Raw genomic sequence first — 21,760 nt, forward strand, 5'->3', positions numbered from 1 at the left:
TCCTGACGGGCCGCCCCCAGGTGGTGAGGGTAGGCAACAACATCTCCTCCCCGCTGATCCTCAACACTGGGGCCCCACAAGGGTGCGTTCTGAGCCCTCTCCTGTACTCCCTGTTCACCCACGACTGCGTGGCCATGCACGCCTCCAACTCAATCATCAAGTTTGCGGACGACACAACAGTGGTAGGCTTGATTACCAACAACGACGAGACGGCCTACAGGGAGGAGGTGAGGGCCCTCGGAGTGTGGTGTCAGGAAAATAACCTCACACTCAACGTCAACAAAACTAAGGAGATGATTGTGGACTTCAGGAAACAGCAGAGGGAACACCCCCCATCCACATCGATGGAACAGTAGTGGAGAGGGTAGCAAGTTTTAAGTTCCTCGGCATACACATCACAGACAAACTGAATTGGTCCACTCACACAGACAGCATCGTGAGGAAGGCGCAGCAGCGCCTCTTCAACCTCAGGAGGCTGAAGAAATTCGGCTTGTCACCAAAAGCACTCACAAACTTCTACAGATGCACAATCGAGAGCATCCTGGCGGGCTGTATCACCGCCTGGTATGGCAACTGCACCGCCCTCAACCGTAAGGCTCTCCAGAGGGTAGTGAGGTCTGCACAACGCATCACCGGGGGCAAACTACCTGCCCTCCAGGACACCTACACCACCCGATGCTACAGGAAGGCCATAAAGATCATCAAGGACATCAACCACCCGAGCCACTGCCTGTTCACCCCGCTGCCATCCAGAAGGCGAGGTCAGTACAGGTGCATCAAAGCTGGGACCGAGAGACTGAAAAACAGCTTCTATCTCAAGGCCATCAGACTGTTAAACAGCCACCACTAACATTGAGTGGCTACTGCCAACACACTGTCAATGACACTGACTCAACTCCAGCCACTTTAATCATGGGAATTGGTGGGAAATGTTGTAAATATATCACTAGCCACTTTAAACAATGCTACCTTATATAATGTTACTTACCCTACATTGTTCATCTCATGCATACGTTGATACTGTACTCTACATCATCGACTGCATCCTTATGTAATACATGTATCACTAGCCACTTTAACTATGCCACTTGGTTTACATACTTATCTCATATGTATATACTGTACTCGATATCATCTACTGTATCTTGCCTATGCTGCTCTGTACCATCACTCATTCATATATCCTTATGTACATATTCTTTATCCCCTTACACTGTGTATGACAGTAGTTTTTTTTGGAATTGTTAGTTAGATTACTTGCTCGTTATTACTGCATTGTCGGAACTAGAAGCACAAGCATTTCGCTACACTCGCATTAACATCTGCTAACCATGTGTATGTGACAAATAAAATTTGATTTGATTTGATTTGATTTGATTTTGATTTATCCTTCAGACAAGGAGGTGACTGAAAATGGTGTTGTTTTGTTTGATGCAAAAAAAAAATACTTTACAAAATAAAATGCATTATTATTCCCATACCAACAGAGAATCAGACAAATGATGCTACCCTCTGCCTATTGGCTACTTAGCTTATTCAAGCCTGTCTCAAAATAAAAACTGCCCCTTTAAGACATAAAACAACTCTTTACCTGACTCACTTTTCAAAGATGTCTAGAAATGTAACGGGGCTAATAGCTCACTAACTAGCAAAGGATATGAACAAAATGTGCACATGTAGCTCTCGCTTTGATCTCAAAACAAGCGCATCTACTCATGACCGCTCATGCTGTTAACACAGTCCAGCTCAAAGTAAATGGTACAGATCCATATTATGGCAATGGTCTACTTGCATATAGGCCTACTGCAGCTCTCATTGTTTATGCCGCATCGGTCTGTGTAGAGTGCGGGCTGAGTCATGCATGCGTGTCAACGCAATAGAATCCTACACTGATGCGTTCTGACTACAACAAAATCTCTTGCATAGTTAGTTTTGTTTCGGTATGTTGCAAAGTGGCTAATATTGCATTGATTCAATCACAATTGCCACAGTAATGGGAAACATTGATAGTGTTAACAGGGAAAACTAGAACAGTGGTCACAAACATTCTCTGAGTCAACATCACTTTCTGAGTCAAAATGCAAGCTGAGATCTACCGCTCAGATTTCTTTTAACATGACTTAAAAACGTAAGCCTATGCAACACTAACCAATTAAAAACAGCACTGTAGCATCGAGGTTTGTGCAGTAAGCTATAGGCCCAATACATTATCACCGCATATTGGCTTTGCTTGAATTGCCCTGCCAATGCACTGTTTTTTGGGAAATATTTGTAAACGTTATTTCAAACTTTAAGGTAGGCTATATAATCACAACACTAATAGATCTATTGTTGTTTTACTTGTGAGGCACAGGTGAGTGAACATACATTTAAGTCATTTGCTTTTTTTTTACTGGTGTCACGAGTCCGACCAAGGGTGGTTTCCCTTCCCGGGCGGGTGGCGCTCGGCGGTCGTCGTCACCGGTCTATTAGCTGCCACTGATTGTCTTTCCTCCCCCTCCTTGTATGTTTATTGGTAGCACCTGTTGGTGAATGATTAGTTTGTCTTTATTAGACAGCCGGACCGGCCCGCCTGGTTGTTGTGCGGGATTAATGATTGTAACCTTCGGCTCTAATGTAGAGGAACGTGTTTGTTCCTGGTCGTGAAATTTCAGTTGTACCTTTCTCATTTCCCGTGTTTGGGGCCGTTATTATTGTGAGCACCCTGTGGTGCGTTGGTGCATTAAAAGAGCACAGCCTTGCACTCTCTGTCTCCTGCGTCTGACTCCACACCCATGACACCCGGAGCATTACAACTGGGCTGATGGTGCCTGTCTTCCAGCTGATGGTGCCTGTCTTCCAGCTGATGGCGAAACCTGAGTCGCACCGCATTATTTCTGCCTCATGCACAAATTCATGTTGTTACAGAGGAAGTGAAATATTCTTTAATATTAAAAAAGACCCAAGTCGCTAATAATAACAACAACACAAGCCTATAGATACACTTTCCTATTCATTCATTACTGCTGCACTGCTTGTTGAAGCACTGAGTGGAAATAGGAAGAACGTGCATTTTATGGCTTATAAAAGTGTTGAATATAAAGTGTTGACAGTGCTGAGTAAGAACTCACTCATAAAAACATCAGATCTTTGGTGTACTCGTTGACAGTCTTTCTCTAGTCATTGTTTTAAATGTTTTGAAATCTCACAATATCAACTTTGCCTTAGCTTTCTTTTATACTTGCTACGTTACTGCAGACACTGAAATATGAGCCATACGATTGGCCAGCGGTAAACTTATAGTGCACCTGATTTGCTCTCAGGGCCCGCAGGGAAAGCAGAGTTTGTACCTTCAAACACATGAAATGGTTCAAAATGGTGCGCAGGGCAGTTGAATTGGGTACACTTACCGCCAACAGCCCGAGACAAATAAAAAGGCTTTATAGGTGGGTTTTTTACAGAAATGTTTGGCAATTGACTAGGACTGCCTTGGAGATCGACCAGTACATTGCGATCGACCGGTTGGTGACCACAGCTCTAGAAAGTTGAGTGAAGTTCAATCTCGCGCTTCTCTCTGTGGGTTGTTATTTCTTCTGTGTGGCAGTCCCACACGCACGCAGTTTAGAGGGAACATTGCCTCTGAGCACATTATTCTGTCTCTCTCCATCACGCTTACTCTAATTTTCTCTCTCATTCTCTTCCTCATTCTTTCTCTCGCTCTCTCGTTCATCTGGAATGTCCAGTCCTCCCCTCCAGCCATTGTCTGTTGGTTAAAGGGCATTGTTGTTGGTGTGTGTGTGTGTAAGAGAGAGATAGTGAGTGTGTGTTGAGAGTTGCAATATTGGATCACACACACACACACACATTGAAAGTGAGGTACAGTATTGGAGTCATTGTGGTGTCTAAAATCTAATTAAATTGCATTTGTCACATGCTGAAAAAGGTGTAGTAGACCTTACTGTGAAATGCTTACTTACAAGCCCTTAACCAACATTATAGTTTCAAGAGTTAACCCTTGTATTGTCTTAAGGGTAAAAAATGACCCGCCACTATGTTTAACAGAGAAAAGCCCCTAAATTATATTTTTTCAACTTAAAATTTGATTACTTTTCATAGAGTGATCCCAACATTAGAAAAAGTGAAACATCGCCTTTATTCATATTTCCATGAAAGCTGTACACCACCAGGGTACAAAGATTGTCTTAGGGTCATTTTTCACCCGGCAGTTATAAAATAATTTACACACCACAAAAACCATAAAGACACACACACACACACACACACACACACACACACACACACACTGAGAAATGTAGGTTATGTGTGGTACAGATTGAACTCAGACAAAACTAAAAAACTTTATTGTGCATGTGCAGCATCTCCCCTCCACGACCTCACATGACTCAAGTTCACAGACATAATAAACAACATTTCAGACAAAATAAACATTTCTTGAAAGCATTGTTTACTAATGAGGAATGCAGTCAGAGGCTATAACGGTGCTGCAGATGACAGTCCCCCCAGTTCTCTCTTTGCTGAAGCCATGAGTACATGTTTCAGTGCCAAACAGGTCGTAGATCTGACTTTTTCAGATGTCCCGGAGGAACAAGAGAACAATGATTTAGAAGAGGAGGAGGTATCTGATGAAGAAGATGGGGAGGAATTACAACCCAGAGCACGATGCATCATCTTCAGATGAAGAAGAATTACAACCCAGAGCATGATGCATCATCTTCAGATGAAGAAGAATACAACCCAGAGCACGATGCATCATCTTCAGATGAAGAAGAGTACAACCCAGAGCACGATGCATCGTCTTCAGATGAAGAAGAATACAACCCAGAGCACAATGCATCATCTACAGATGAAGAAGAGTACAACCCAGAGCACGATGCATCATCTTCAGATGAAGAAGAGTACAACCCAGAGCACGATGCATCACCTTCAGATGAAGAAGAATACAACCCAGAGCACGATGCATCACCTTCAGATGAAGAAGAATACAACCCAGAGCACGATGCATCGTCTTCAGATGAAGAAGAATACAACCCAGAGCACGATGCATCATCTTCAGATGAAGAAGAATACAACCCAGAGCACGATGCATCATCTTCAGATGAAGAAGAATACAACCCAGAGCACGATGCATCATCTTCAGATGAAGAAGAATACAACCCAGAGCACGATGCATCATCTTCAGATGAAGAAGAATACAACCCAGAGCACGATGCATCATCTACAGATGAAGAAGAGTACAACCCAGAGCACGATGCATCATCTTCAGATGAAGAAGAATACAACCCAGAGCACGATGCATCATCTACAGATGGAGAAGAATTACAACCCAGAGCACGATGCATCATCTACAGATGAAGAAGAAATACCCCAAACTGAAAGAGAGACATTTTTGTCAAAGAACAGCAAAATAACATGGTCCTTGTCACCATGACAACCAGGGCAGGGTGGCAGCACAAAAAGTCATAAGGATGACCCCAGAGCCCACAAGACATGTAGTTGTCCATGCCCAGGACATCTCCTCAACATTCTACATGTTCATCACACCAGCCATCGAAAAAATCATCCTGGAGATGACAAATTTGGAGGGTTTCTGTAAATATGGAGACAACTGTAAAAGGATGGATGAGATTGACCTGCATGCCTATATAGGGCTGCTAATCTTAGCGGGTGTGTATAGGTCCCGAGGCGAGGCTACATGTAGCCTGTGGGATGCAGAGAGTGAAAAGGCGATTTTCCATGCCACAATGCCACTGAAAAGTATTTTCCACTTTCTCAAGAATGCTACGGTTTGATAACCGTGAGTCAAGACCTGCAAGACATGTGAGAGACAAACTGGCGGCCGTAAGAGAGGTCTGGGAGAAGTGGGTGGAGCCATAAGAGAGGTCTGGGAGAAGTGGGTGGAGCCATAAGAGAGGTCTGGGAGAAGTGGGTGGGGCATCTGCCATACCTCTACAACCCTGGGCCTGAAGTAACAGTGGATGAGCAACTGGTTCCATTCAGAGGTACATTTTTATTTTCATATCTGTAATGTAAGTGATTTTTACTGTTCATTTGATTATGTATTGCTGTAATATCATTGATTTATGTGATTGTTCTCTGTGACACTGATGCTTATTACTGATGTTGATCTATTTTGTCAAAAGCTCGCTGTCCTTTCCGGCAGTACATGCCCTGCAACCCAGCAAAGTATGGCATCAAGATATGGGTGGCCTGTGACGCACAATCCAGCTACGCTTGGAAGATGCAAGTCTACACAGGGAAGCCTACCGATGTAGGCCCGGAGAAGAACCAGGGGACGCGGGTTGTGCCTGATGTGACAGATGGACTGAGGGGGCACAATGTCACATGTGACAATTTCTTCACCTCTTATGAACAGCTCCTGAAGAGGAAGATCACTATGGTTGGCACAGAAAGAACAAGCTTGAGCTCCCCTGCACTCCTCGCAACAAGTGGGAGAGAGGCCTTCTCATCAAAGTTTGCCTTCACCCCCACCACCATTCTAGTTTCTTACCTCCCAAAGAGGAACAAGAATGTGGTCCTCCTAAGCACACTGCACAAAATGGCTGAGATTAGTGATCGTGAGGACAGGAAGCCAGCCATCATCCTGGACTACAACCACAACAAAGGAGGCGTGGACAATCTGAACAAGGTGATTGGAACTTACAGCTGCAGGAGGATGACTGCCCGCTGGCCCCTGGTTATCTTCCATAATATCATTGATGTGTCCTCATACAATGCCTTTGTGATATTGAAGAATATCAACCCTACCTGGATGCCTGATAAGAGGAACAATAGGAGGGGGTTCCTGAAGCAGCTGGGAAAGGCACTTTCAAAGAAGGGAGCGTATCCACCGCAAAGCAGCCTCTGCAGCGCTTGTGAAAGCTGTTCAGGGGGCTGAATCTTGTCCTGATCCACCTGAGGCTGTAGCTGGGGCAGGCAAGAGGAGGAGATGCCAATTATGCCCCCCAAAGAAGGACTGTAAAACAAATACTATGTGCTGCACATGTGAGAAATCCATCTGCAAAGTCCATGCACACACACTTGCATACTGTTCTATGTGTGCTAATTAGAGTTGATTGATTTATGTTCTTCATATTTTTGTTTTGTATCTATTATCTTATTTTATTCTTATGTATTGTTGTTGTTTAAACACCTTGTGGGTGGAGACAATGGCTAAAAAATGGGAGGACTAGTATTTTGTAGTAGAATTCCTCATTGTACAGTACATAAGAATATATCACTATGTTGCCAAAAAAGTCCAAGACTGTTATTGTTTTCCTTCAATAAAATTAATTCAAAACTACTTTCTGCACATTTCTGCCACTTTCTTAGTCTATACAAGTAATGTCTTGCTAAAAAATATTTTTACACCTATGCAGTACCTTTAGCAATAATAATAACAATAATAATAAACCTCTACTTTAGTAAAAGAAAACAATTATGACAGGTGTGTCGTAATAAAAATGAGTGGTGTCCACTGATTAAATGCAGTCGTTCTGCATTGTGAAGAGGGAAAACCCAGATATTCACAAAGTTTGTGATGAATGACAGGTTGTTTCTTCATGCAAATTAGATTTGGGGTTTAAAATTCAATTAAGCTGCTTTATTTGAGGGGTTTAGTGAAGGTGGGTCATTTTTTACCCTTAGGACAAGGAGATTATACATAATGTTAAGACTACACAAGGGTTAAGAAAATATTTACTAAATAAAATAAAGTAAAAAGAATAACACAATAAAATAACAATAACGAGGCTATAAACAGGGGATACCGGTACCAAGTCAATATGCGGGAGTACAGGTTAGTTGAGGTAATTGAGGTAATATGTACATGTAGGTAGGGGTATAGTGACTATGCATAGATAATAAACAGGTTAGTTGAGGTAATTGAGGTAATATGTACATGTAGGTAGGGGTATAGTGACTATGCATAGATAATAAACAGGTTAGTTGAGGTAATTGAGGTAATATGTATATGTAGGTAGAGGTAAAGTGACTATGCATAGATAATAAACAGGTTAGTTGAGGTAATTGAGGTAATATGTACATGTAGGTAGGGGTAAAGTGACTAATGCATAGATAATAAACAGGTTAGTTGAGGTAATTGAGGTAATATGTACATGTAGGTAGGGGTATAGTGACTATGCATAGATAATAAACAGGTTAGTTGAGGTAATTGAGGTAATATGTACATGTAGGTAGGGGTAAAGTGACTAATGCAAGATAATAAACAGGTTAGTTGAGGTAATTGAGGTAATATGTACATGTAGGTAGGGGTATAGTGACTATGCATAGATAATAAACAGATTAGTTGAGGTAATTGAGGTAATATGTACATGTAGGTAGGGGTATAGTGACTATGCATAAATAATAAACAGGTTAGTTGAGGTAATTGAGGTAATATGTACATGTAGGTAGGGGTATAGTGACTATGCATAGATAATAAACAGGTTAGTTGAGGTAATTGAGGTAATATGTACATGTAGGTAGGGGTAAAGTGACTATGCATAAATAATAAACAGGTTAGTTGAGGTAATTGAGGTAATATGTACATGTAGGTAGGGGTAAAGTGACTATGCATAAATAATAAACAGGTTAGTTGAGGTAATTGAGGTAATATGTACATGTAGGTAGGGGTAAAGTGACTATGCATAAATAATAAACAGGTTAGTTGAGGTAATTGAGGTAATATGTACATGTAGGTAGGGGTATAGTGACTATGCATAAATAATAAACAGGTTAGTTGAGGTAATTGAGGTAATATGTACATGTAGGTAGGGGTATAGTGACTATGCATAAATAATAAACAGGTTAGTTGAGGTAATTGAGGTAATATGTACATGTAGGTAGGGGTAAAGTGACTATGCATAAATAATAAACAGGTTAGTTGAGGTAATTGAGGTAATATGTACATGTAGGTAGGGGTAAAGTGACTATGCATAAATAATAAACAGGTTAGTTGAGGTAATTGAGGTAATATGTACATGTAGGTAGGGGTAAAGTGACTATGCATAAATAATAAACAGGTTAGTTGAGGTAATTGAGGTAATATGTACATGTAGGTAGGGGTATAGTGACTATGCATAAATAATAAACAGGTTAGTTGAGGTAATTGAGGTAATATGTACATGTAGGTAGGGGTATAGTGACTATGCATAAATAATAAACAGGTTAGTTGAGGTAATTGAGGTAATATGTACATGTAGGTAGGGGTAAAGTGACTATGCATAGATAATAAACAGGTTAGTTGAGGTAATTGAGGTAATATGTACATGTAGGTAGGGGTATAGTGACTATGCATAGATAATAAACAGGTTAGTTGAGGTAATTGAGGTAATATGTACATGTAGGTAGGGGTATAGTGACTATGCATAGATAATAAACAGGTTAGTTGAGGTAATTGAGGTAATATGTACATGTAGGTAGGGGTAAAGTGACTATGCATAGATAATAAACAGGTTAGTTGAGGTAATTGAGGTAATATGTACATGTAGGTAGGGGTATAGTGACTATGCATAGATAATAAACAGGTTAGTTGAGGTAATTGAGGTAATATGTACATGTAGGTAGGGGTAAAGTGACTATGCATAGATAATAAACAGGTTAGTTGAGGTAATTGAGGTAATATGTACATGTAGGTAGGGGTAAAGTGACTATGCATAAATAATAAACAGGTTAGTTGAGGTAATTGAGGTAATATGTACATGTAGGTAGGGGTAAAGTGACTAATACATAAATAATAAACAGGTTAGTTGAGGTAATTGAGGTAATATGTACATGTAGGTAGGGGTATAGTGACTATGCATAAATAATAAACAGGTTAGTTGAGGTAATTGAGGTAATATGTACATGTAGGTAGGGGTATAGTGACTATGCATAAATAATAAACAGGTTAGTTGAGGTAATTGAGGTAATATGTACATGTAGGTAGGGGTAAAGTGACTAATGCAAGATAATAAACAGGTTAGTTGAGGTAATTGAGGTAATATGTACATGTAGGTAGGGGTATAGTGACTATGCATAAATAATAAACAGGTTAGTTGAGGTAATTGAGGTAATATGTACATGTAGGTAGGGGTATAGTGACTATGCATAGATAATAAACAGGTTAGTTGAGGTAATTGAGGTAATATGTACATGTAGGTAGGGGTAAAGTGACTATGCATAGATAATAAACAGGTTAGTTGAGGTAATTGAGGTAATATGTACATGTAGGTAGGGGTATAGTGACTATGCATAGATAATAAACAGCGAGTAGCAGCAGTGTGAAAACAGGGGGGATCAAGGCAAGTAGACCGGGTAGCCATGTTATTAAGTGTTCAGCAGTCTTATTGCCTGGGAGTAGAAGCTATTAACCTCTCTGCGAGTAAGGCTAGTTTCCTGAATTTCCGCCTGTCACACTCAACGTCAACAAAACAAATTCTAACCCTAACCATAACCCTAACCCTAACCCTAACCCAAATGTTATTTGTCACATACAGATGGTTAGCAGATGTTAATGCGAGTGTAGCGAAATGCTTGTGCTTCTAGTTCCGACAATGCAGTAATAACCAACAAGTAATCTAGCTAACAATTCCAAAACTACTACCTTATACACACACGTGTAAAGGGATAAAGAATATGTACATAAAGATATATGAATGAGTGATGGTACAGAACGGCATAGGCAAGATGCAGTAGATGGTATCGACTACAGTATATACATATGAGATGAGTAATGTAGGGTATGTAAACAAAGTGGCATAGTTTAAAGTGGCTAGTGATACATGTATTACATCATTTTTCATTATGAAAGTAGCTAGAGATGAGTCAGTATGTTGGCAGCAGCCAGTTAGTGATGGCTGTTTAACAGTCTGATGGCCTTGAGATAGAAGCTGTTTTTCAGTCTCTCGGTCCCCGCTTTGATGCACCTGTACTGACCTCGCCTTGTGGATGATAGCGGGGTGAACAGGTAGTGGCTCGGGTGGTTATTGTCCTGGAGGGCAGGTAGTTTGCCCCCGGGGATGCGTTGTGCAGACCTCACTACCCTCTGGAGAGCCTTACGGTGGTGGGCGGACCAGTAGCTGTACCAGGCGATGATACAGCCCGACAGGATGCTCTCGATTGTGCATCTGTAAAAGTTTGTGAGTGTTTTTGGTGACAAGCCGAATTTCTTCAGCCTCCTGAGGTTGAAGAGGCACTGCTGCACCTTCTTCACCACGCTGTCTGTGTGGGTGGACCATTTCACTTTGTCCGTGATGTGTATGCCGAGGAACTTAAAACTTTCCACCGTTTCCACTACTATCCCGTCAATGTGGATGGGGTGGTGCTCCCTCTGCTGTTTCCTGAAGTCCACAATCATCTCCTTTGTTTTGTTGACGTTGAGTGTGAGGTTATTTTCCTGACACCGCACTCCGAGGGCCCTCCCCTCCTCCCTGTAGGCCGTCTCTTCGTTGTTGGTAATCAAGCCTACCACTGTAGTGACGTCTGCAAACATGATGATTGAGTTGGAGGCGTGCATGGCCACGCAGTCGTGGGTGAACAGGGAGTACAGGAGAGGGCTGAGAATGCACCCTTTTGGGGCCCCAGTGTTGAGGATCAGTGGGGTGGAGATGTTGTTCCCTACCCTCACCACCTGGGGGCGTCCCGTCAGGAAGTCCAGGACCCATTTGCACAGGGCGGGGTCGAGACCCAGGGTAATGACGAGTTTGGAGGGTACTATGGTGTTAAATGCTGAGCTGTAGTCGATGAACAGCATTCTTACATAGGTATTCCTCTTGTCCAGATGGGTTAGGGCAGTGTGTAGTGTGATTGCGATTGCGTCGTCTGTGGACCTATTGGGGCGGTAAGCAAATTGGAGTGGGTCTAGGGTGTCAGGTAGGGTGGAGGTGATATGGTCCTTGACTAGTCTCGCAAAGCACATCATGATGACGGAAGTGAGTGCTACGGGGCAATAGTCATTTAGCTCAGTAACCTTTGCTTTCTTGGGAACAAGAACAATGGTGGCCCTCTTGAACAGCAGACTAGGATAAGGATTGATTGAATATGTCCGTAAACACATCAGCCAGCTGGTCTGCGCATGCTCTGAGGACGCTGGGGATGCCGTTTGGGCCTGCAGCCTTGCGATTGTGAACACATTTAAATGTTTTACTCACGTTGGCTGCAGTGAAGGAGAGCCTGCAGGTTTTGGTAGCGGGTCGTGTCAGTGGCACTGTATTGTCCTCAAAGTGAGCAAAGAAGGCCGGAGGTTGAGCACACACATGCAAGCATGGTTTTAACCTGCATGCATGTGTATAATTTGTGTGTGTGTGTGTATGGTTGTGCATATCACAGCTTTTCTAACAGTTTTTTCTAGCTTATATAACACAATAACTCTAGTTGTGATATGGTGTGTGATACTGCAACCCATAATCTATCTAGCTCCTGGCTGGCCCCCTTTTATTTAGTAATGCCTGATCTGGTCAACCAACGCTTAACATAGATTACTGAGCTAAGAACCAACCCCTCAACACTACTGTTCAGCAACACTTCCACATGTTGCAAAACCTTTTCTGTAGCACTCACTGTGACTGACAGGGCTAAATGACTTTAACTTTGGTGACCTAAGTTGAGTAGATATTATTAGACAATGCAATTGTTAACTAACTACCTGGTACTAAATGGTGTCTTGTAGTGGTGTTTTGTTTTTAAATTCATTCCAAAAGGAACAACAGTAATTCATAGGTTATTACTGTGTAAATACCATTTAACCATGTCATATCTTGGTGAATACCTGGCATACCTGGATTGATAGATTTCTAACCAAGCTGAAGTATGTTTCTCCCTCCTTCTCCTCCACCCCCTCTCTGCCCTCCCTCTTCTATTTGTTCTCTCTCTGTAGTCATGGGATATTATCTTCCGGAATGCCAACGCTGGGGTGTCACCAGGCGCAGCCTATCAGAGCCCTCCTCCTCTGGGTGGTGCTGCTCTGGGATTGGCCAACGCCCAGGCGATGGTTGGAGCTCAACCTAACATGGAGAAGTTAGTGGAGGACCATCTGGCTGTACAGTCACTCGTACGAGCGTACCAGGTACTGTACACACACACACACACACACACACACACACACACACACACACACACACACACACACACACACACACACACACACACACACACACACACACACACACACACTGAGTGTGGTTGCCCTGTATGTGTCTAGGTACGGGGGCACCACATAGCCAAGCTGGACCCTCTGGACATCGGTGTGATAGACTTTGATGAGTCCCCAGTAATGCTGGGCTTGAAGAAAGTTGGTGAGAAATGTGCGCCTGCCTCATCTCGCTGCTGTGTGGCGCCAACTCTGATTCATCTTTCTGAATGATTGTCTTTCTTTCTTCTTCCTCTGTCTTCTCCCTTCCTTTCTTAAAAAAAAATATATATATATATATTTTTTGCTTCTACTTTGTTTATATATTTTGTCTTTCACCTCTCTGTTTACTCCCTCCCCTCTGCTCTCTTTCTCTGTTTTGTTTGTTTATTTATTTATTTTTTCAATTTGTTGCTCCCCCCTTCTCTCGGACCTGCCCCTCCTGCCCCCTGTAGATTCGGAGTCACCACATGGCGCAGCTGGATGTTACATCCTGACCTTAGAGATCCTTTAAATTCTCTGTTTGGTAGGTCAGGTTGTGACTAGGGTGGGAAATCTATTTTTATATTTCTTTGTTGGCCGAGTATGGTTCCCAATCAGAGGCAGCTGTCTATCGTTGTCTCTGATTGGGGATCATACTTAGGCAGCCCTTTTTCCCACCTTCAGTTGTGGGATCTTGTCTTTGTTTGTTGCATGGGTTGCACTCCTAGCTTTACGTTCGTTGAGTTGTTTATTGTTTTTTTGGTGGAACATTTAAAATGACAGAAAATGTACGCCTACCACGCTGCACCTTGGTCTTCATTTAACGACGGACGTTACACTGGACTCTCTAGGCATCTTAGCTGGTCCTCCCTCCTCTGACATCATCACCTCCAGTGACAAATTGGGTGAGGAGAGAAGGGGAGGGGTTAAGGGGATAATGGAGACTTACAGGATTTAGGCCTCAAATATGGTCTGTCACCACATCTCTAACCCTTACCCTACACTCCCATCCTCACCCTCCACATGGTTAAACCCACCTGTCACCCAACAATAGCCTCTACTATAGCATACAGTGTAAGTCGTCATTTTACATACACCTTAGCCAAATACATTTAAACTCTGTTTTTCACAATTCCTGACATTTAATCCTAATAACAATTCCCTGTCTTAGGTCAGTTAGGATCACCACTTTATTTTAAGAATGTGAAATGTCAGAATAATAGAGAGAATGATTTATTTCAGCTTTTATTTATTTCATCACATTCCCAGTGGGTCAGAAGTTTACATACTCTCAATTAGTATTTGGTAGCATTGCCTTTAAATTGTTCAACTTGGGTCAAACGTTTTTGGTATCCTTCCACAAGCTTCCCACAATATTTTGGGCGAATTATGGCCTATTCCTCCTGACAGAGCTGGTGTAACTGAGTAGGTTTGTAGGCATCCTTGATCGCACATGCTTTTTCAGTTCTGCCCAAAAATCTTCTGTAGGATTGAGGTCAGGGCTTTGTGATAGCCACTCCAATACCTTGACTTTGTTGTCCTTAAGCCATTTTGCCACAACTTTGGAAATGTGCTTGGGGTCATTGTCCATTTGGAAGACCCATTTGCGTCCAAGCTTTAACTGTCACGTTCAGACCACGTTTGTCTTTATTTATTTGGTCAGGGTGTGAGTTGGGGTGGGTAGTCTGTGTGTTTTTCCATTTCTATGTTTGGCCTGATATGGTTCTCAATCAGAGGCAGCTGTTTATCGTTGTCTCTGATTGAGAACCATATTTAGGTAGCCTGGGTTTCAATGTTGGTTTGTGGGTGTTTGTTTCCTGTGTCAGTGTTTGTGCCACGCGGGACTGTTTCGGTTTGGTTTATTGTTTATTGTTTTGTATTTCACAGTGTTCAGGCTTTTCTTATTAAAATCGTCATGAACACTTACTACGCCGCATCTTGGTCCGATCCTTACTCCTCTTCAGACGAAGAGGAGGAAATCTGCCGTTACATTAACTTCCTGGCTGATGTCTTGAGATGTTGCTTCAATATATACACATAATTTTGCCTCCTCATGATGCCATCTATTTTGTGAAGTGCAGCAAAGCACCCACACAACATGATGCTGCCACCCCCGTGCTTCACGGTTGGGATGGTGTTCTTCGGCTTGCAAGCCTCCCCCTTTTTCCCCCAAACATAACGATGGTCATTATGGCCAAACAGTTCTATTTTTGTTTCATCAGACCCGAGGACATTTCTCCAAAAAGTACGATCTTTGTCCCCATGTGCAGTTGCAAACCGTAGTCTGGCTTTTTTATGGCGGTTTTGGAGCAGTGGCTTCTTCCTTGTTGAGCGGCCTTTCAGGTTATGTCGATATAGGACTAGTTTTACTGTGGATATAGATACTTTTGTACCTGTTTCCTCCAGCATCTTCTCAAGGTCCTTTGCTGTTGTTCTGAGATTGATTTGCACTTTTCGCACCAAAGTACGCTCATCTCTAGGAGACACTATGCGTCTCCTTCCTGAGTGGTATGATGGCTGCGTGGTCCCGTGGTGTTTATACTTGCGTACTATTGTTTGTACAGATGAACGTGGTACCTTCAGGCGTTTGGAAATTGCTCCCAAGGATGAACCAGACTTGTGGAGGTCTACAATTTGTTTTCTGAGGTCTTGGCTGATTTCTTTTGATTTTTCCATGATGTCAAGCAAAGAGGCACTGCGTTTGAAGGTAGGCCTTGAAATGCATCCACAGGTACACCTCCAATTGATGTCAATTAGCCTATCAGAAGTTTCTAAAGCCATGATATCATTTTCTGGAATTTTCCAAGCTGTTTAAAGGCACAGTCAACTTAGTGTATGTAAACTTCTGACCCACTGGAATGGTGATACAGTGAATTATTAAAGTTAAATAATTAAATAATAATCTGTCTGTAAACAATTGTTGGAAAAATGACTTGTGTCATGCACAAAGTAGATATCCTAACCGCCTTGCCAAAACTATAGTTTGTTAACAAGACATTTGTGGAGTGGTTGAAAAATTTGTTTTAATGACTCCAACCTAAGTGTATGTAAACTTCCGACTTCAACTGAACATGCTGCTACTTATAGCAGCTAGCCAAACTATATATATATGGCTGTGCTAGTGTTGCATATGCCATGGATAAATATCTGGGGCGACATTTTGTTTCAGTCATTCTCAGTCACGTTTAAGGAACAGAGAGCCAGATTGTCGTACTGTTAGTTATCTAGTTATCTCTACACATACTATTACCTAATCACTCCTTCTTCCTGCCTTGCTAATCTCTAGGTAATGATCTCTTACAGTACACATACAGATGTCGGATCTTAATTTGACCTATATTGCCATAATGTTGCTTGATTGGTGGTTAGGCTATTAGCTGGTCAAAAGTATGCTACATGAAAAGTGCAATGATCAAAATCAAATCAAATGTATTTGTCACATACACATGGGTAGCAGATGTTAATGCGAGTGTAGCGAAATGCTTGTGCTTCTAGTTCCGACAATGCAGTAATATCCAACAAGTCATCTAACCTAACAATTCCACAACTACAACCTTATACACACAAGTGTAAAGGGATAAAGAATATGTACATAAAGATATATGAATGAGTGATGGTACAGAACGGCATAGGCAAGATGCAGTAGATGGTATCAAGTACAGTATATACATATGAGATGAGTAATGTAGGGTATGTAAACAAAGTGGCATAGTTTAAAGTGGCTAGTGATACATGTATTACATAAAGATGCAGTAGATGATATAGAGTACAGTATATACATATGCATATGAGATGAGTAATGTAGGGTATGTAAACATTATATTAAGTAGCATTGTTTAAAGTGGCTAGTGATATATTTTTACATCAATTTCCATCAATTTCCATTATTAAAGTGGCTGGAGTTGAGTCAGTGTGTTGGCAGCAGCCACTCAATGTTAGTGGTGGCTGTTTAACAGTCTGATGCTGTTAATATAACTGTGTGTTAGTGTGGGTTTTCAGTAAATGTATGTAAATCACAGAGCTAATATACATTTCCTGTGGTGCAGGTAAATTCTCAGCAACAAAATAGTGATCAAATTAAGATCCCACATTTGTAAAACACTAATATTCCATAGTATCCATGCACATGCTAGAGATAAGAGAATCAAACATAAGGGTTCTTTTCTGGAATTCTCTTCTGGAATTCCCACATTGATGCCATCATGCAATCTGTCAGAACGTTCCACATGGAAATGTGTGTTTCCCCACCCCCACAACCCATGTAGGGTTAACTGCATGGGGGACTGGGGGTTAAAAGGTGTGACAATATCATGATGACGTTGGGGACTGGTCTTATTGTGCCACCTTGCTTTCTCACAAGGCCTTCACGTAAAACAACCCGTCATTGTCAGCACGCTATTCTAGTGACATTCACACAAACGATAGGGAAGGCAGTGAATGTGTGTGTGTGTGTGTTTGTGTGTGTGTGCATGTGGGTGTGTGTACTGTCTGCATATGCGTATGCGTGCATGTGAGTGTGCACTGAAAGGGTTACAGAGTTCAAAAAAGAGTGATGACATGGAATGTACAGATAGATAGCCTATGTGGTGTTAGGGTCAATGAGTTCTCTTCAGCCCTTTGGTTCTGTGTGGCTCAAAACTGTTATTGTCGAACTTCAGTAGACGGACTGATTGACTGGCTGGTTGACTGGCTGTCACTTTTAGCTGACAGGACACTCAACAACTTTGAGAAAATGCAAATGTAAAAATGTGAAGCAATATCCTGGTTTGTATGTGTGTTTAAGAGACATCTGTGGGTGTGCACCAGAATGTGTCTTGTCTGTGTGTGAGCATGTGCGCACGTGTGTCACTAAGCCATGTGTGTGTACATTTCACTAACACGTATGTGTGTGTGTCTCTGTGTCCCCCAGACATCTCTGGGGAAAAGAGCGACTGTATGATCTCACAGCTGGAGGTGTGGACACACCTCCTAGACTACTATACCCAGGATCCTATAATTCCTCTTGCTCCACTAGCCCCCATACTGCTGCAGCCTGATTCCAAACTGTCACCGACTCCCTACGTACTGGTTGACTGTGTCCCTAAGACTACACTCTCAGATAGAGAGGGCCACAGGATTCTTACGGCTGGGACAGGTCACTAAGCAGAGTGCCGTGTGCACAATACCCAGACAGCTGCATCTGGCGGGGTCAGATCTGGGTGGTCTGTCATGGGACGTTTTCATTTAGTATCCATTGAAATCGGCTTGGGGCGTGATTATATTACCCATAATATGTTATACCGAAGTTGACTGACTGAAAGGGAACGTAGCGTTATGACTATAACTACTGTTCCCTGAAGGAGGGAACGAGGTACAACACCTGTTTGGCCCCGCACCACCAGGTCCTGGGCTCGATGAAGAGTGGTATTAAATTGAAGGAATGAATCCGAGCCTCACGCTTATCATCTGTGGATGGCGGGGCTTCCAGCAAGGTGGGGATTTCATTAACCTTGTCAAGTGTGAATGTAGATTGCGATAGTGCGGCTCCCCATAGTATGTTGTACCTCGTTTCCCTCCTTTAGGGAACCATAGTTATAGTCATAACATTACGCTATAGTCATAACGCTACGCTATAGTCATAACGCTAACCTATAGTCATAACACTAACCTATAGTCATAACATTACGCTACAGTCATAGCTCTACACTACAGTCATAACGTTATGCTACAGTAATAGTGCTACGCTACAGTCATAACATTACGCTACAGTCATAACGTTACGCTACAGCCATAACGTTACACTACAGTAATAGTGCTACACTACAGTCATAACATTACGCTTCAGTCATAACATTACGCTACAGTCATAACGTTACGCTACAGTAATAGCGCTACACTACAGTCATAACATTACGCTACAGTCATAACATTATGCTACAGTAATAGCGCTACACTACAGTCATAACATTACACTACAGTCATAACGTTACGCTACAGTAATAGCGCTACACTACAGTCATAGCAATACGCTGCAGTCATAGCTCTACGCTTCAGTCATAACATTATGCTTCAGTCATAACGTTATGCTACAGTAATAGCGCTACACTACAGTCATAACATTACACTACAGTCATAACGTTACACTACAGTAATAGTGCTACACTACAGTCATAACATTACGCTTCAGTCATAACATTACGCTACAGTCATAACGTTACGCTGCAGTCATAGCGCTACTCTACAGTCATAACATTACGCTACAGTAATAGCGCTACTCTACAGTCATAAAGTTACGCTACAGTCATAACGTTACGCTACAGTCATAACATTACGCTACAGTCATAACATTACGCTACAGTCATAACGTTACGCTACAGTCATCATGTTACACTACAGTAATAACGCTACTCTACAGTCATAATGTTACTCTACAGTCATAACATTACGCTACAGTCATAACGTTACACTACAGTCATAACGTTGCGCTATGGTCATAATGCTACAGTCATAACTCTATGCTACAGTCATAATGCTATGCTATGGTCATAACGCTACGCTACAGTCATAACATTACACTGTGGTCATAATGCTACGGTCATAACACTACGCTACAGTCATAACATTACACTGTGGTCATAATGCTACGGTCATAACACTACGCTACAGTCATAACATTACACTGTGGTCATAACACTACGCTACAGTCATAATGCTACGGTCATAACACTATGCCACAGTCATAACATTACACTGTGGTCATAATGCTACGGTCATAGCTCTGTGGCAGCCCCCCGCATTTGCCGGGCGGCAGTGGGCATCCAGCCAGGACGGGTTGTGCCAGCTCTACGCTTGAGATCTCCAGTGCGCCTCCGCCGCCCAGTGTATTCGGTCCCGGCTCCACGTACCAGGCATCCAGTGTGTCTCCCCAGCCTGGTAAGCCCTGTGGCAGCTCCACACACCAGTGATGATCCATGGCACGAAGCCTCCAGTGATGATACACTACAGTCATAACATTACGCTTCAGTCATAACATTACGCTACAGTCATAACATTACGCTACAGTAATAGCGCTACACTACAGTCATAACGTTACGCTACAGTAATAGCGCTACACTACAGTCATAACATTACGCTACAGTAATAGCGCTACACTACAGTCATAGCATTACGCTGCAGTCATAGCTCTACGCTTCAGTCATAACATTACGCTTCAGTCGTAACATTACGCTTCAGTCATAACGTTATGCTACAGTAATAGCGCTACACTACAGTCATAACATTACACTACAGTCATAACGTTACACTACAGTAATAGTGCTACACTACAGTCATAACATTACGCTTCAGTCATAACGTTACGCTACAGTAATAGCGCTACACTAGTCATAACATTACACTACAGTCATAACGTTACACTACAGTAATAGTGCTACACTACAGTCATAACATTACGCTTCAGTCATAACATTACGCTTCAGTCATAACGTTATGCTACAGTAATAGCGCTACACTACAGTCATAACATTACACTACAGTCATAACGTTACACTACAGTAATAGTGCTACACTACAGTCATAACATTACGCTTCAGTCACATAACATTACGCTTCAGTCATAACGTTACGCTACAGTAATAGCGCTACACTACAGTCATAACATTACGCTACAGTCATAACGTTACGCTGCAGTCATAGTGCTACTCTACAGTCATAACATTACGCTACAGTAATAGCGCTACTCTACAGTCATAAAGTTACGCTACAGTCATAACGTTACGCTACAGTCATAACATTACGCTACAGTAATAGCGCTACACTACAGTCATAGCATTACGCTGCAGTCATAGCTCTACGCTTCAGTCATAACATTACGCTTCAGTCATAACGTTATGCTACAGTAACAGCGCTACACTACAGTCATAACATTACACTACAGTCATAACGTTACACTACAGTAATAGTGCTACACTACAGTCATAACATTACGCTTCAGTCATAACATTACGCACAGTCATAATGTTACGCTACAGTAATAGCGCTACACTACAGTCATAACATTACGCTACAGTCATAACGTTACGCTGCAGTCATTGCGCTACTCTACAGTCATAACATTACGCTACAGTAATAGCGCTACTCTACAGTCATAACATTACGCTACAGTCATAACGTTACGCTACAGTCATAACGTTACGCTACAGTAATAACGCTACTCTACAGTCATAACGTTACACTACAGTAATAGTGCTACACTACAGTCATAACATTACGCTTCAGTCATAACATTACGCAACAGTCATAACGTTACGCTACAGTAATAGCGCTACACTACAGTCATAACATTACGCTACAGTCATAACGTTACGCTGCAGTCATAGCGCTACTCTACAGTCATAACGTTACGCTACAGTAATAGCGCTACACTACAGTCATAACATTACGCTACAGTCATAACATTACGCTACAGTCATAGCGCTACTCTACAGTCATAACATTACGCTACAGTAATAGCGCTACTCTACAGTCATAAAGTTACGCTACAGTCATAACGTTACGCTACAGTCATAACATTACGCTACAGTCATAACATTACACTACAGTCATAACGTTGCGCTATGGTCATAATGCTACAGTCATAACTCTATGCTACAGTCATAATGCTCTGCTATAGTCATAACGCTACGCTACAGTCAT

At 42.1% G+C, this 21,760-nt stretch overlaps 1 protein-coding gene across 6 annotated transcripts in view; it reads left to right on the top strand.

Moving 5' to 3' along the window:
- Positions 1 to 21,760, top strand: part of LOC112220122 (2-oxoglutarate dehydrogenase, mitochondrial-like) — a 51,818-nt gene that overhangs the window by 16,078 nt on the left and 13,980 nt on the right. For 4 of the 6 annotated variants that reach the window (XM_042302551.1, XM_042302547.1, XM_042302549.1 and 1 more), the window contains 2 exons: positions 12,854 to 13,042; positions 13,178 to 13,280. In XM_042302551.1, the coding sequence (XP_042158485.1) occupies positions 12,854 to 13,042; positions 13,178 to 13,280 (292 nt within the window). The remainder of the gene's footprint in view (positions 1 to 12,853; positions 13,043 to 13,177; positions 13,281 to 21,760) is intronic. The other 2 variants (XM_042302548.1, XM_042302550.1) reach the window with 1 other exon arrangement.

This window comes from Oncorhynchus tshawytscha, linkage group LG20 (assembly GCF_018296145.1).
Source record: "Oncorhynchus tshawytscha isolate Ot180627B linkage group LG20, Otsh_v2.0, whole genome shotgun sequence".
NCBI classification, from domain to species: domain Eukaryota; kingdom Metazoa; phylum Chordata; class Actinopteri; order Salmoniformes; family Salmonidae; genus Oncorhynchus; species Oncorhynchus tshawytscha.